This window comes from Lonchura striata, chromosome Z (genome assembly GCF_050655825.1).
Source record: "Lonchura striata isolate lonStrDom1 chromosome Z, ASM5065582v1, whole genome shotgun sequence".
Classification (NCBI taxonomy): Eukaryota; Metazoa; Chordata; class Aves; order Passeriformes; family Estrildidae; genus Lonchura; species Lonchura striata.
This window is the reverse complement of record NC_140740.1, coordinates 85036347-85050863: the sequence shown is the minus strand read 5'-3', so window position 1 is coordinate 85050863 and position 14517 is coordinate 85036347. Positions and strand designations below refer to the sequence as shown.

At 46.5% G+C, this 14517-nt stretch overlaps 1 protein-coding gene across 2 annotated transcripts; it reads left to right on the top strand.

Annotated features, from left to right (window-relative positions):
- Nucleotides 1–17: 17 nt before the first annotated feature.
- Nucleotides 18–13164, top strand: HDHD2 (haloacid dehalogenase like hydrolase domain containing 2). 2 transcript variants are annotated; one of them, XM_085567386.1, is made up of 8 exons: nt 18–189; nt 349–417; nt 2081–2198; nt 4305–4513; nt 6750–6834; nt 9987–10203; nt 10908–10971; nt 12119–13164. In XM_085567386.1, exons 3-8 carry the CDS (start codon nt 2098–2100, stop codon nt 12220–12222), a joined length of 780 nt encoding a protein of 259 aa, XP_085423512.1. In that variant the 5' UTR covers nt 18–189; nt 349–417; nt 2081–2097; the 3' UTR covers nt 12223–13164. The 2 variants fall into 2 exon arrangements, with proteins under 2 accessions (XP_085423512.1, XP_021391205.1); XM_021535530.3 differs by lacking the exon at nt 18–189 and having other exon boundaries at nt 252–417.
- The last annotated feature ends 1353 nt before the right edge of the window (nt 13165–14517 follow it).

Below are 14517 nucleotides of genomic sequence, written 5' to 3'. Positions count from 1 at the left end.
AGGGCGGGCGCGCCTCCGCCAGGACCCCGCGGGGCTGGGCGGGCAGAGCCGCGTCAGTGCCGGGGGAGCCGCGCTGGCTGTTCCCCCCTCTCCTCCGCGTGGGCGCGTCCGCCGCCTTCGGCCGCGAACGGGAGGGCGAAACCATCCGTGCCAGCAAAAGGGGAGGTCGCCGCTGTCGGAACTCCCCCGGTAGGGAATGGGCCAGCCCGTGTGCCCGTTGTGAGCTGGCGGGAAGGGGCGGTACCATCCCCGCGAGACGGGGGAGGCGCCTGTACCATCAGTATCCTACCACCGAGAGACGTATATAACTCTATATATTTTTATAGAATATATCCCTCTTTCCCTTAGGTTGTGTCTTGTGTTCCTTGTGTCCTTTTACCAGAGACCGTGGCTGGGGTGTCCCTTTGTCCTGACAAGGTGAGTTTTCGTTGGGATGTGATTAGGGAAACTGAGGTTCTGGAGGTCTTTTAGGACTTGTTGTCAATCTATGAGCTTTTCCTTTGAAATTAGGCTGTGCTGGAAACTGGCTCTGTACATAACTGCCATATTTCCCAAATAAATGCACCGTGAACAGCAGAGCCGATGGAAATGTAGGGTAAAAATAAACAGTAACAGTAAAATAAAAACAGTAATAGTAGTAGTAATAACAGTAATAGTAGTAGCAATTTCCATTGAAATTGATGAAGCTTCTTTAAGACTTCTATTTTCAGCTGTGTGTCATTAATATTTAACTTTGGCTTTTGTATCAACAGCCATACAGTAAAAGAAGCATTTTTATTTATTTTCTTACCGCAGGAATAACAATGTGGAATATCAAAGTTTTCTGTTGTGTGTGTGATGTACCTGAGACCCCAGGCTCACATGACCATTTATAAAACCGTCTGCAAAGATAAAGCTGACAGAAATTTATTAGGGCAGGTTCCAGTCATGGTGCTGACTGCTCTGTGTGATTTTTTAGAATTACAGACGTGCTGCATGCGGTCTGTAACCAAACCAGCTGAACACAAAATTTTAGTCACAAAATTTTGTAGGGTTGGCAGATCCCAGAGTGGTTTGGGTAGAAGGGACTTTAAAGCTCATCCCACCCCTTGCCATGGGCAGGGACACCTTTCACCATCCCAGGTTGTTCCAAGCCCCATCCATCGTGGCCTTGGGCACTCCCAGGGATCCAGGGACAGCCACAGCTGCTCTGGGCACCCTGTGCCAGGGCCTGCCCACCCTCCCAGCCAGCAATTCCTAATTCCCAATCTCCCATCTGTCCCTGTCCTCTGGCCCTGGGAAGCCATTCCCTGTGTGCTGTCCCTCCATCACTTGGCAATTGTCCCTCAGGCACTGAAAAGCTAAAATCAGATCACCTCAAAGCTTCTCTTCTATAATCCCAACTCACTCAGCTCTTTCAGATGGCTCTTGTCTAATGAACAGGAGAAAACCTTGCCGTATTGGACATTTTCTGAGAAACAGCTCCTCAGACTTTTCATGGAGCAAAATGCAGCGCTTGCAGCCCACATGAGGGGAAGTGTTTCTGAAGACAGATCTTTATCCTGGGGACTCAAACATCACCTCTCTGTTCCTTCCCTGGTGCCTTTATGCTTCAAATCCTGGCTTTTATTTTGGGCTAAGTACATGGAACCAGAAAAAAAAGCCCCTTTTGCACGAGTGTGCAGTGAACCTTCGAGGTACTGGATATGCCTGAGAGCTTCCAGCTAAAAATCTGCAAAAATCCTGACTGTCACTGAGCACTCTCGGAATGGCTGGGGGGTGGGCTGCATCACCCTGGGTCTCTCTTACAAAAATAAAATAACAACATCCACTTTGGCAGAGCATTTTGAGCCTAAATGCAGCTTTAGACCTTTAGAGACACAGCTTTAGAGCACTGTGTCTTCATTTTCATTGTTGCTGTTGGTGGGACTTGCTGAAATATTCTCACTGAGGTGTCGAGACAGCAATCCCAAATGTCCCTCTCTCTCCCCAGCGCCCTTGAGTCGTTCAGAGAGCTTTATTTTGTTTGGATGCACTTAAAGAACGAGCAGAGTCTTTGCAATCAGTTAATGTGGTTTTTTTTTTTAAAAATCCCCCACAGGGTGCCTCGGCGGGGCGATGGCGGCGCGGCGCGCGCTGAAGGCCGTGCTGGTGGATCTCAATGGCACCCTCCACGTCGAGGACTCGGCCGTGCCCGGCGCCCAGGAGGCCCTCAAAAAGCAAGTTTGCCCTCTTTTTTTTTTATTTTTGGGTTTGCTCTGGGAGGTTGTGTCAGTGCTGTTCGCACAGACGGGTGGGTGAGTGGAGTGAGCACGCGGCCGAATCCTCCACGCTGTGTTCGTGCCAGGAGAGCTCGGCAAAGGGTGGAGAGAGAAATTGGTGTCACCTCAGCCCCTGCTGCTTTCCTCGGTGGCTCTTTCTGTGTTTTCTAAGCCTTTTCTAGACATAAAACCTCCAATATTGAAATTGTCTCCACTGATTCACAGATGAGACAGCCACAGCCAAAGCTGAGTTTGGGTGAATTACCCCAAAATCAGTTCAGCTGAGCTGTTCCTTGGGGCTCTGATCATCTGTCAGCTCTTTTAGATCTGTGCTGAGATAAAGTGGGATGACAGAAAAGCTTGGTCTAGCAAGCAAGGCAACCTCTGCAGAGTTTTCATTTCATTCAGAGAAGGCTTTTCTTGGTTATTGCTGTTTTATAGTTTCTTTCTGCTGGGTACACAACCTTATTTGTTTTTTCTTTTATAGGAATTTCAACACATTAATAAACAGGGCTGTCAAATTAACTCTTGTGGTTAAAGGGTGCTTAAAGATATTGAGGCACAGCAAAGTGCCTTATTCCAACCAATCAGTGGTGAAATAGGACACAAAATCCCAGGAATATCTGTGGTCTTTTCCTGGAGAAAACATCTTGCAATGGATGAGGAAAAATCCCAAAGGGATAGGTGATACTGTGGTGAATGAAGGGGAACACTTTAAAATTCTGGGGCACTAAAGATTAATAGGATATAGGAGCAGAACTGAACTCTCTACTGGAGCTGAATGGGCTGCTAAGGGTTTTATACAGCTGGACTGTAGCTCAGAGGAAAAGTTCACAGAGGGATGAGGAAGCTACATTTCCCACAGGTAATACCGTGGAAATGATTATGTCCTTAAGATGTAAAATTGCAAGGAAGTAAAAACTGGTGAAACTCTGGCTATTCATTCATTGCCCTTTCCCTCACTGCACTGTTTCCTGCTGCAGGGAGAACTTGTGCCAGGTGAGAGTCAATGTTCCTGAAATTCCATGTAATATAAATGTGCTGTCACAGGTATGGGGAGCTGGTGGCAAAGAACAGCCAGGTCTCTTTGCTCAGAGGTTTGAAAAAAATTACTATCCCACTCTCCTTTCTGCCAGTCCATTCCCTGTCTTTCCCAAAGAGAAGCTGGAGGGAATGGCATGCAATTTGCTTAGGGAACAAATGGAGAGATGTCTGTTTTAGGGTTACTATGTTCATAGTTCCCTATTGAGGGCCAGAGGGAAAAATCATATTAATTTTTATTTTATTATCAACCAGGGGACTCTTTTATCAGCTCACACCTGTGAAGGGTCAGTGTAAAACAAGAGATAAACAGGAGAAGGAAGTGGCAGTTGGAAGCAAGTCTCCAACTTTTCTCTGATGTTCTCCACACAGTCCTGATGCCTGTGTTTGTTCCTATAGCAACAAAGAAAGTGATGGTGGGGGAATAATTAAAGGGAATGCTGTTGAAACTGTCACTTAAAATTATTTGATTGTTTGGTAGCATTTACTGTCAGCACAGGGCAATAACGTGGTTTTATATGATACTGGTGTTCCTCAGGAAAGGGGGAAGTGGCTGCAGAAGCTGACATAAAACCACCACCAAGATAACACAGGCTCCTGGAGCCACAGCTGCTGGGAAATTCACCCAGCAGTGGAGTTCAATATATTAATTCAGCAACAAGCTTCTTTTGTTCGCTTATTTTGATCAAGAACTGGGACTGGCTTATTTATTATGTAGTTTGAATAAAAAGGCTTTTTGAATTAGTTATCATGGATGTGCTGGCTGCTGCTGTGAAGAGGGAGTTGGAATCACTGTTTTCCTCAGGAATTTTTGTGGTAGATGAGGGAGAGGAGGGAAGGATGACTTGTCTTGGCCTGGGGGGGTGTAATTCTTGCTGTCTGTTCCACATCACAGAAGTTTCTGTGCGGCACCAGTCTTCCGTGTGCTCTTTTCATCTTTGGGCCTGTTTTTAGCCCCAGAGAGAAGCACAGATGTGAGAGCAGGAGGAGCCTGTGTCCACTTTGCCCCTGTGTCCCCCCCAGGCTGCGCAGTGCCCCGGTGACCGTCCGGTTTGTGACCAACACCACCAAGGAGAGCAAGAGGGACCTGCTGGAGAGGCTGACGGGGCTGGGGTTTGACATCGCCGAGCACGAGATCTTCACCTCCCTGACAGCAGCCAGGAACCTCCTGGAGCAGCAGCAGGTGCGGCCCCTGCTCCTGGTGGATGATAAGGCCCTGCCTGATTTCACAGGTGAGGTGCTCAGGAAGCAGCTAATTAATGAACAGCAGTTAATGAGCAGCTAGGGAGACTTTGTGTTCTTAATCATCTACAGACCACCAGCCATGGTGGAGCCTGAAATGTGGAATTCTGCAGGGTCATAAAGGTCCTTTCTTCATTTTAAATCAAACATCAAAAAGTTGTTGAAAAGCCTGAAGTTGTATCTTCTTGAGGAGCAGTGGGAATGGCAGCCAAGGCCTTCAAATAGTCAGGAATTCAGGTAAAACTCAATACTTTCCATTAATTTCCAGTGTAAGATATGAAGTAATAGTTATCACCAGGTCATTGGTACTTTCGTGGCCCTGCCAGTGCTGGGTTTTTTTTAATAGCAAAGATGTGTCAATTTGCACAATACCTGGCTTCCAGCAGATGTTTTCCTCATAAAGACCTGAACAAAGTGTGTAGGCACACACAGTAGTCTCTTCCTCTGTTAACAGATTATTATTAAATGCAAAACCTCCAGGCAATTGCTTATCTTATATTGAACATTTAGGTTTCAGCCCATGTACTTGGATACCTTCACTGATGACAGAAGGTTCATCACCCTGACTCCTCTAAATTGTCACCCCTAAAGATTGTTTAAAATCTGCTTTGCTGTCAGATGCTCCCATTTCCCTCCCTCAGCAGTCAGGGGAGCAGAAAATGGTGTGTTCTCACTTGGACATCGAGAGTAGCAAAGATACCCACGTTTTTAACATGCTCAGAGTTGAAAACTGTATACTGTACACTGAATTTTTTTTTTATTTAAAGTCAAGGCAGCAGAGATATACTTGCCTTGTCCTTGCCTTACAAACTGAAATCTTTTGGCTGTGTAATTTAAATAGGTTCTAATCTTGCCAGGATCTAGGAATTTCCTGTTAAATTTTGGTGCCATAGTCTGGTCAGAAATCTTCAGAGAGGTCAATGTTTAGGAGAAAAGCCTCTGTAAGAGCAGTATAACTGCTCTAGTCTAAATCTGTTCTACCTAACAGCATATCCAGAGAAATGTGCCCCCAGCAATATTCAGCAATATTTGTGCTCCTTGGAAAGCTTTCCTGGGTGAGAAACAGCAGAGGCAGCAGCTCTTTCACTGACAGCATTTAAATCAGCTCAGCCTCCATGGTTTTGGGATCTTTTCCATTAGCTTTTCAGGAGCTGATACTAATTTTATAAAAGATGGCAGAGACAGAGGTAACATGGGGACACCTTGGTGCATCATCTGTATTGCTGGGATTTGGAATGGGTTGTTTGGCTTGTTTTTGCTACAAGGTCTTTGGCTCACATTTCCTCAGTGCTGCTTTTGGAATATGCAAGTACAGTGGAGAGTTCTTTAAATTCCAGTTAATGGCTGCTGTTGAGCTGTTCTTGGCTAATCTCTCTGTTAAAGCTGGTCACAGGCAGATGAAGGAATCCTCCCCTGGTTTAAGGACTCAGATGGTTCTGGGTGATATCACAAGTCCACCGTGGCACCTCTGAGTGGATGTTTTGCTGGCTGAGCCACCTGGGGGACATGCAGTAGGAGACCTCAGCCAGCAGGAGCTCTGGTTGCCCTTCTAAAGGTGCAGAGGGTGTGTTTGAAGGTGGAACAAAATCCTCAGCTGATAACATGCCATTAGTAAAACCCTCCTGCTGGTGCTACTCTGCTTCCACTGCTGGTTCTGTCCAGGGGTGGTACTGCAGTGGAGCTGTTCACAAAGGCATTAATCCACTTTGAAAAAAGACCTTCCAGAAAAGCCCAAATTTATCTAGGTTAACAGCTTTTGGGGTGTGCTGCAGTACTGTCTTTATTATCAGAATCAGACACAGCAGTCAGTGGAATTTCCTGTGGCTAGAGGGAATAGAAAAACTGGATGGGATTCACTTGAATTCCTGCCTTACTGTCTTACAAAGAACATAAATATATGTAGAGAGGGATTCTCAGATGGCAAGCAATCATTGAATTAAAGGAGGGATTTTTGTGTCCTGTATTTCAGTGGGAGTGGTGGCAGAATCATCCCACAGCTGCGTTAAGACTGTCCAGATCTTAGAGGATGGAACAGTCTGGATAGACCAGCACCTTTTCCACAGATGTTTTCTTCATCTATAAAAGACATAAAAGCAGTCTCTGTGATACGACTGTGTCAGAAAATGTTTGGTTTTGCCTTAAAGTGATTAAATGCACTTTGCTGACTGTGGGCTGCTAAGTGTGAATTAAATCCTGTCTGCTCAGAGTCTTGTTCTGATTTCCCAGGGATTGGCACAGACAACCCCAATGCTGTGGTGGTGGGACTGGCTCCTGAGCACTTCCACTACGAGATGATGAACAGAGCCTTTCGGTAAGGCAGCCCCTGGCTGGGGGTGGAGTGGGAGCTGTCTTGTGCTAGGCTCTCTTCTCTTTCTGGGAAGAAAAGGGTGTAGGAATATCACACACTATGCAGCTTGTGAGGGAGCCACTAATCTTGTGGGATTTGGGTTCTCCAGCAAGAACTTCAGGCAGTCCAGACCTCATTTTTACAGCTTTCAGTCTAAATAAACTGCAAAGTACAGTCACAGCTGTCAGTGAGGGGAAAAGTTAGCAATTCCTCAAGTGGAAATACACAAAACTAGGGATGTGGGGAAGCATTTACATAATTACTTGGGTTGGAAAAGACTCCCATCCCATTGAGTCCAACCTGTGACCAATCCCACTGTGTCACCAGCCCAGAACACTGAGTGCCACATCCAAGCCTTCCCTGTACACCTCCAGGGATGGAGACTCCAACACCTCCCTGGGCATCTCCTTCCAATACCAGCCTGACCAGCCTTTCCATGGGAAAATTCCTCCCCATGTCCAGCCTGTACCTGCCCTGGCACAGCCTGAAGCTGTTTTTTTACTTTCCAAGAGGAGAGGCAGATTCTGTGTTCAAAGCCCAGCCTTGAGAGCCTGTGTGCTATAGGAAAGGAAATCCAGGATTTTGGGCAGATTATTCCTTACCTACCTAATGCAGGATATCCAGCAGTATCTTCTGAAGCATCTTCTGTTCAGGAGTGGCCAGCACAACCTCTCAGGCCAGGTGGGCTATGGAGCTGATCTTGAGTGGTTTATTTTTAATGCTCTTTTTGCCTCTAGGCTGAGGGGTAAGTCAGGTAATACTTCATCTGTGACCATATATGAGCCAGGTTGCAACAGTGTGTGCAGAGCCATGTGTCCTTCTCTCTGGTTCTGGCTTGACTCCACACTCTTGATTTTAACTTGAAAAGCCTTCAGCTTTCAAATACTGGATGTGAGCCTGTAGCTGAGCATAGCCCTGGTGATGTGTGTGAAGAGCCCTTTCCCATCTTTGCTCACAGGATGGTGGCTACCACAGTTCTGCACCTTCAAATCCAGTGAAAACCCTGATATCAAGCACCTTAACCTGTCTTTATATCCATAAAATTAGAAGAGGGTGTATCAGTTACTGCCCACCAGTGTCTTAGGGAGGTTTCTTGGAGTGGGAGGCCAATGCTGTCCTCATCTGCTGCCAATTCTATGTTGCATCAACAGATGTTGACCCAAACTGACCCTGTCTGCCTCATTAGTGAGCCTTGCCAAAGGCATTGACTTTGGAATTTTACTTTGGATCATGAGTGGACTCTTAATTTCACAACTGCATGAGCTTAACCTATTGAGTATCCCAGTTCTTACATCATTTTATTGATTTGTGTTTCTGTCCTGAATATATTAATTGTTGAATAATATCCGTTGTTTGCTTTGGGCTGAAGACCAAGACACTTAAAAAAACCCAGGATGGGTTCTGCCTGGGCTGATTTTTTTCTGGGTTTTTCCCCAAGTTCTCTATAGGGGATAAACTTTTGCTGGTGTCAGTTTTGTTAGGCCTGATGGAAACACTGGCCACCAGCACATTCTCTTCTTGTTGAGCCTTGCCCTATTCCTTCTCCTTTAATGCTCAGATAATTTAAGTCACTTGGGATATGCATTGAAAAAGGAAACGCATTGGGATTGCAGAACTCTGAGGTGAATCTGATTAAATGCAGATATCTAAGTGCAGGTTCCTGTGTCTGTGCTGGGGATCTGGAGGGATAAGGGAGGCACTTCAGGGCATTTTTTTACCTAATAGTGCTTAAAATAGGACAGTTGAACTGTGCCCTAGGAGTACCTTTTCCTCTGCACCAACTGTGAGGAGCCCAGGCTGACTAATTACATGGTAGGCAACTATTCCATTGACACCCAACATTAACTCAGGTAAATCTAACCCAACATGACTCCCAAAACAACATATACAGTGTCTGGCCATTCTCCAGGCACCACTTGAAAATGGCTGAGACTAAATTTCTCTTCCTGTGGAAGTGGGATTTTGATGCCATGTTTAAAAGAATTCTCTCAGGTGAGATCTCTCCTAAAAACTGCTTAACATAGTGGTTGTGGTGATGCTGTCAAATTAAATTTTTCTGTGTCCTAGAGGCATCTTCCCATCATGAACATGTCTGGCTGCTCACAGAAACACAGCCCAGCTTTCTTCTTGTTCAGCTTGCTTTGGAATGCATTGATTCAATAGGAGTGTTTTGTGATAATTAAGTGAAATTAAATATCATTTATGCCCTGCTCAGAGCTTCTAGACTGCTCTGCAGACATCCCCAAGGAGAATCCAGCTCACCTCAGCCAGCCTCTTACAACAGGGAAAAGCAAGACATTGTTTTCTTAAAGGCTTTTGTTTTGTTTAGCAAATCAGGGGTTAAGAGGAAAATAAATCCTCCTTTCTGCCTTGAGAGTAACAGCCAGTGTTTTACACTGTTGTGATAAGGATTGGAATGACCTGCATTAGGTGGAAAAAGTGTAAAATCAAAGGGAAAAGGCTTGGCAATCCAGATGGCAGTTCAGAGCTTTTTGCACTGAAACTGGGGAGGGGAAGACTGCAATAATACTGCTGTGCTTGGTGCATGAGAAGCATTCCTGTAGTGCAGCACCCACACAGCTTCCCTTTGCTGCAGGACAGGGGGATGCAGTGTCTGCTGAAGGAAAGTCTGCAGGGCACAAAACAGAAATGAGAGAACTAAAGATGATTTGCAGGTTCTGTGGAAGTGAGCCTGCTCAAACTCCCTGGGTTAATGGGGAAATTCAGAGGGATGTGGATGCCTCAAATGGCTTTGAGGGTTTTTTTTAATGTAACTTGTTACTGTAATTCCTTCAATGCTAAAATATAAAGGTCAAATGATTCATCCTGTACTTATAAGAAATTGTTCCTTGTGAGGGTGCTGAGGCCCTGGCACAGGGTACCCAGAGAAGCTGTGGCTGCCTCTCGATCCCTGGAAGTGTCCAAGGCCAGGTTGGATAGGGCATGGAGCAACCTGGGAGAGTGGAAGGTGTCCCTGCACATAGCAGGACGTGGGTCTGGATGGGCTTTAAGGTCCATTTCAACCCTTGGGATTGTGTGAAAGCCTCCTGCGGCTTGTAAATATAATTCCTTTAATAGAATTTCTGTACTCTCTTCTTCATTCATTCTTTCTTTAGGTTGATTCTTGATGGGGCGCCTCTCATAGCGATCCATAAAGCCAGGTATTTCAAGAAGAAGGATGGCCTCTGTCTGGGACCTGGACCTTTTGTTACAGGGCTGGAGTATGCAACAGACACCAAAGCCACCGTGGTGGGGAAGCCAGAGAAGACCTTCTTCCTGGAGGCTCTGCGGGGCACTGACTGTGCCCCCGAGGAGGCCGTCATGATTGGAGATGTACGTGGGACAAACCCCTCCTCACTGCCCAGCCGTGCAGTGCTGCCCTCCACGCTGGGCAGGGCCTGCACAGGGGGCTCCAGAGCTTCCAATGGAGCTGGGGAAGGGCCCAGGAGCAGCTGAGGGAGCTGGGAAGGGGCTGAGCCTGGAGAAAAGGAGGCTCAGGAGGGACCTTGTGGCTCTGCACAGCTCCTGACAGGAGGGGACAGCCGGGGAGTTGGGCTCTGCTCCCATGGAACAGGGACAGGAGGAGAGGGAATGGCTCAGGCTGGGCCAGGGGAAGTTTAGATGGGATATTAGAGAAAAATTCTTCATGAAATAGGACTTTGAGCACTGGCACACCTGCCAGGGCATTGGTGCAATCCCCATCCCTGGAAGGGTTTAAAAGCTGGGACATAGGTCAGTCGTGACCTGCACGGTGCTGGGGGAATGGTTGGACTCAGTGATGTTAGAGGGGTTTTCCAACCTAAACATTTCCATGAAAGCTCACAGGATTTAGTATGTAAGCCATGGGGTTTTCTCTCTTACTTCGGTCACTACTTGATCAGGCAGAGAGCACACAGAAAACCACTCCTGTGACAGTGTGATCGATGGGGTGGCTGAAAGATCTAACTGTGTCGCTGCTTTTTAAGTGATGTGCAAAGCACAAAAGGTTATGGAAATGTCTGTGCCCACTAACCCAGTGCTCTCCTGCGGTGTCCTAGGACTGCAGGGATGATGTTGGTGGTGCCCAGCAGGCAGGCATGCGTGGGATTTTGGTGAGGACAGGTAAGTACTCGATGGATCAGTCATTTCAGGAGACAGTGGTGCCCTCAGTGATCTCACCCTGTGCCCAGAAGTGAAGGTGCTCTGAGCCCTGGGGCCAGCCCCCACCTTCCACATCGCTCTGGGGTGGGGCAGAGGCAGCCTGTCAAGCAGAACATTGTGACCACAGGGCTAGAACACAGTGCACACCCCCAGTTTAAGGGCAGGGTGACCAAAGTTAGGGACAGCTGCTCTTGTAGGTGTGAATTTTTGCTCTGACTCAAAAATTCAGAGCAGTAATCCCAGAACAGAGGGAACTGTTACTGTCACAGCTTAGATTGCCAAAATCAGTCACAGCAATGTAACATCTGATCGTGCAGGAGCTCTGGTGACATTCCTCAATAATTACAAGGTCATTATAAATGTAATTTTGCTTTGTATGGAAGTGGAATGTGGAAGGATTGACAGGTACTCTTTGTGTTGTTGATAGACCCTTAGACTGGAAAGGTCTCTTTGAGGTGGCAGCTGCTCATGCCACACAGTGTGATATGTTGAAAATGAAGGGAAATAATCCTGCTTTTCTTCAGAAGAGTCTTCAGAGAGGCACTCTTCATCAGGAACTGTATTGACAGAACAGGGAGTATTGGGTTCAAAATGAACGACATGAAATTTAGGTTAGAAGTTTTAGGAGGAAATCCTTCCCTGTTAGAGTTGGCAGGCCCTGGCACGGGGTGCCCAGAGAAGCTGCCCCTGGATCCCTGAAAGTGTCCAAGGTCAGGCTGGATGGGGTTTGGAGCACCCTGAGATAGTGGAAAGTGACCCTGCCCATGGCAGGGGATGGGACTAGATATGGTTTAAGGTCTCTTGCAACCCAAACCATTCTGGGATTCTATGATGATTATTATTTTAAGAACCTACAATGTGGATATTTGCAAGTACAGCAGAATGAACCAGTGCAATTAACAGTAGTTTTGATTCAGAGCTGCCCCTGGAGGAATCTCCAGGAGGGCTCAGCATTTGTTTAGGGAAGCCTTATGGGGTGTTTTTTTGCCCAGATGGGCATTTTACTGGTTGGTACTGCTATTACAAGACGGTAATTTTCGGGGGGAGGGAAACAAAAAAGGTACTCAGAGGAGTTTGGTGGAGGGATCTTTGTGTTAATCTGTTACAGGTAAATACCGTCCAGCAGATGAAGACAAAATCAACCCAGCTCCCTACTTAACCTGTGAGAATTTCCCAGAGGCAGTGGAACATATCCTGAAGCAGATGTTGTGAGAAAGGGAACAGGTAGCTTGAAGAAACATTTGTTTCACACCATTTCCTTAATTCTTGAAATCAGAATCCATCAGAAACCACCCTGGGCTGTGATGGGCAGGGGATCCATGTGGGCCCAGCACAGGCACACACACAGGGCAGTGTTTTTCTTATTTTCATTTTTCTAAGAATACCTGATGAAGAGCGCTGTCTGAAAAGCTTCTGCAGAATAAGCTAAACTGAAAACATGCACTGAAAACACTCAAGTAAATAAAGCTCAAACACCAACAGAGCCTCAGTGGCCTGTAGTGGTTTCACTGATGTCTCTGCTCTGCTCTGACTTAAAGGTGGGGATTATGCACGTTTAGAAGTGACTCTTAAATGAAAATATCACCATTGCTTAATAATAACTACTGCGGCTGTCTTTCATTAGAGAAGATCCTGTTATTTGCTTTTCAAATTTTACATAAAATTAAAAACTGTCAGCATTTTACAGATGTTTTAATTAAATCCTGTTATTAAAAAGAATGATACAGAAACAAAACTCTGGTATTAAATGCCTTAGAGACTGCGACTTTTTAAAATTAGGCTTCAGCAGGGTCCTATTAATGCTACAGTTGCAAAATTTCACTTTTGTTGGGGATTTTTTTGTTTCTTTTTAATGTTATGGAAAAAATCCTTCACAAGCCATGGGGACAGATTCCAGTTTTTACAGTTGGTTAGCAGAGCTGTAAAATGAAATTTAATTCTGTAGCATGCAATGCTTTTCCTATGCACTACATCCCCCAATATGAACCAACTTTGTAATGATTGTAAATGGCTTTTCTGGTCCATTTGCAAACTGTAATAATCAAAGTCCTTTACAGTTGTTTTACAGTGCTCCTGTGTGTTAAATTATTAGATTGTAATTATGCATTACTGGAGTATTAACCTTATTGAAAATACAGTTTTGTGTTAATGAGCCATGCTCGTTCTTGTTAAACAAAACCATGGTGATGAATGAATTCCTCACATGTGACAGTGTCTCTCTGCAGCCTCCCTTGGTGGGTGGTTACTACGTTCAGATTTAGACTGTCAGGGTGGGTGAACAGAATAGGTGGATGGAGGAGATTCTGCAGTGGAAACACAAGAATAAATCACAGAATCATTTAGGCTGGAAAAGTTGTCTAAGATCATAGAGTCAAACCATTCCCCAGCACAGCCAAGGCACCACTGACCCACATCCCCAGGTGCCACATGCACATGGCTTTCAAATCCCTCCAGGGCTGGAGACTGCACCACTGCCCTGGGCAGCTGTGCCAGGGCTGGGCAATCTCTTCCAGGAATAAATAATTCCAAATATTCAACCTGAACCTTCCCTGGTGCAGCTTGAGGTTGTTTCCTCTCACATGACACCTTCTGCCTGGGAGAAGAGACCTCTGAGGAACATCTTTAGATAGTGTCTGTGGGCCCTTGTTCTGCCAGCTTCAGTTTTGCATAAATTCACAGGTTTGGGTTTTGTGCCAGCCATTCTGAACCTGTTGGTTTCTGCTTGGAAGGATGGATGTAAGAGAGGTCTGTGACCTGGGGTCACAGTCAGGTGCAGGAGTTGGGAGATGTATCAGCAAGATCTGTTGAAGACATTTCCCTTGGGGACTTCCAATTTGTGACTGCTGCAGGAATTAAAAGGGACTGTCAGAGCCTCAGAGGTCTCAGGATGTGCTGGAAAGCATGCCCAACTCTTGTGCTTGGAATGCAGACACACCAGCCCAAGGAAAATTGAGAACTACATGGAAGGGAAGTGTCTTGCTGAGCAAGAAGGAGGGTGACAGAGGGCAGTGATAGCACCTGGAGCCTGAAAAAATAACAAAACAATGAAAAAAACATTGGAATTTCTGATGACAAGAGTGCAGGACACGTGGCAGTGCTGGCTGCTCACATGGCCACATGTATGAGCAGGACAGTCCAGCATGGGGACATCTGACATCCTGCACAGCTCACTCAGCACCCATGGGCAGGGGAGGCTGGCACACCTGGGGAAGGACCTGGAGCATCTCTCTAAGGAGGACAGGCTCAGGGAGCTGGGGCTGCTCAGGTTGTGAGCCCTGGGTGTCCCTGGGTGTCCCTGGGTGTCCCTGGGTGCAGGGAGGGGCAGAGCAGAACCCAGGCTCTGCTCCAGGCCCAGCAATGGCACCAGAGCCACGGGCAGGGACTGAGCCCAGCAATTCCCCTGCACTGGAGGCACAACTTCTGCCCTGAACAGACACCAGACAGGGGTGGAGTTTCCCTCACCAGAGATATTCCAGAGCCCTCTGGACACAATCCTGTGCCCTGTGC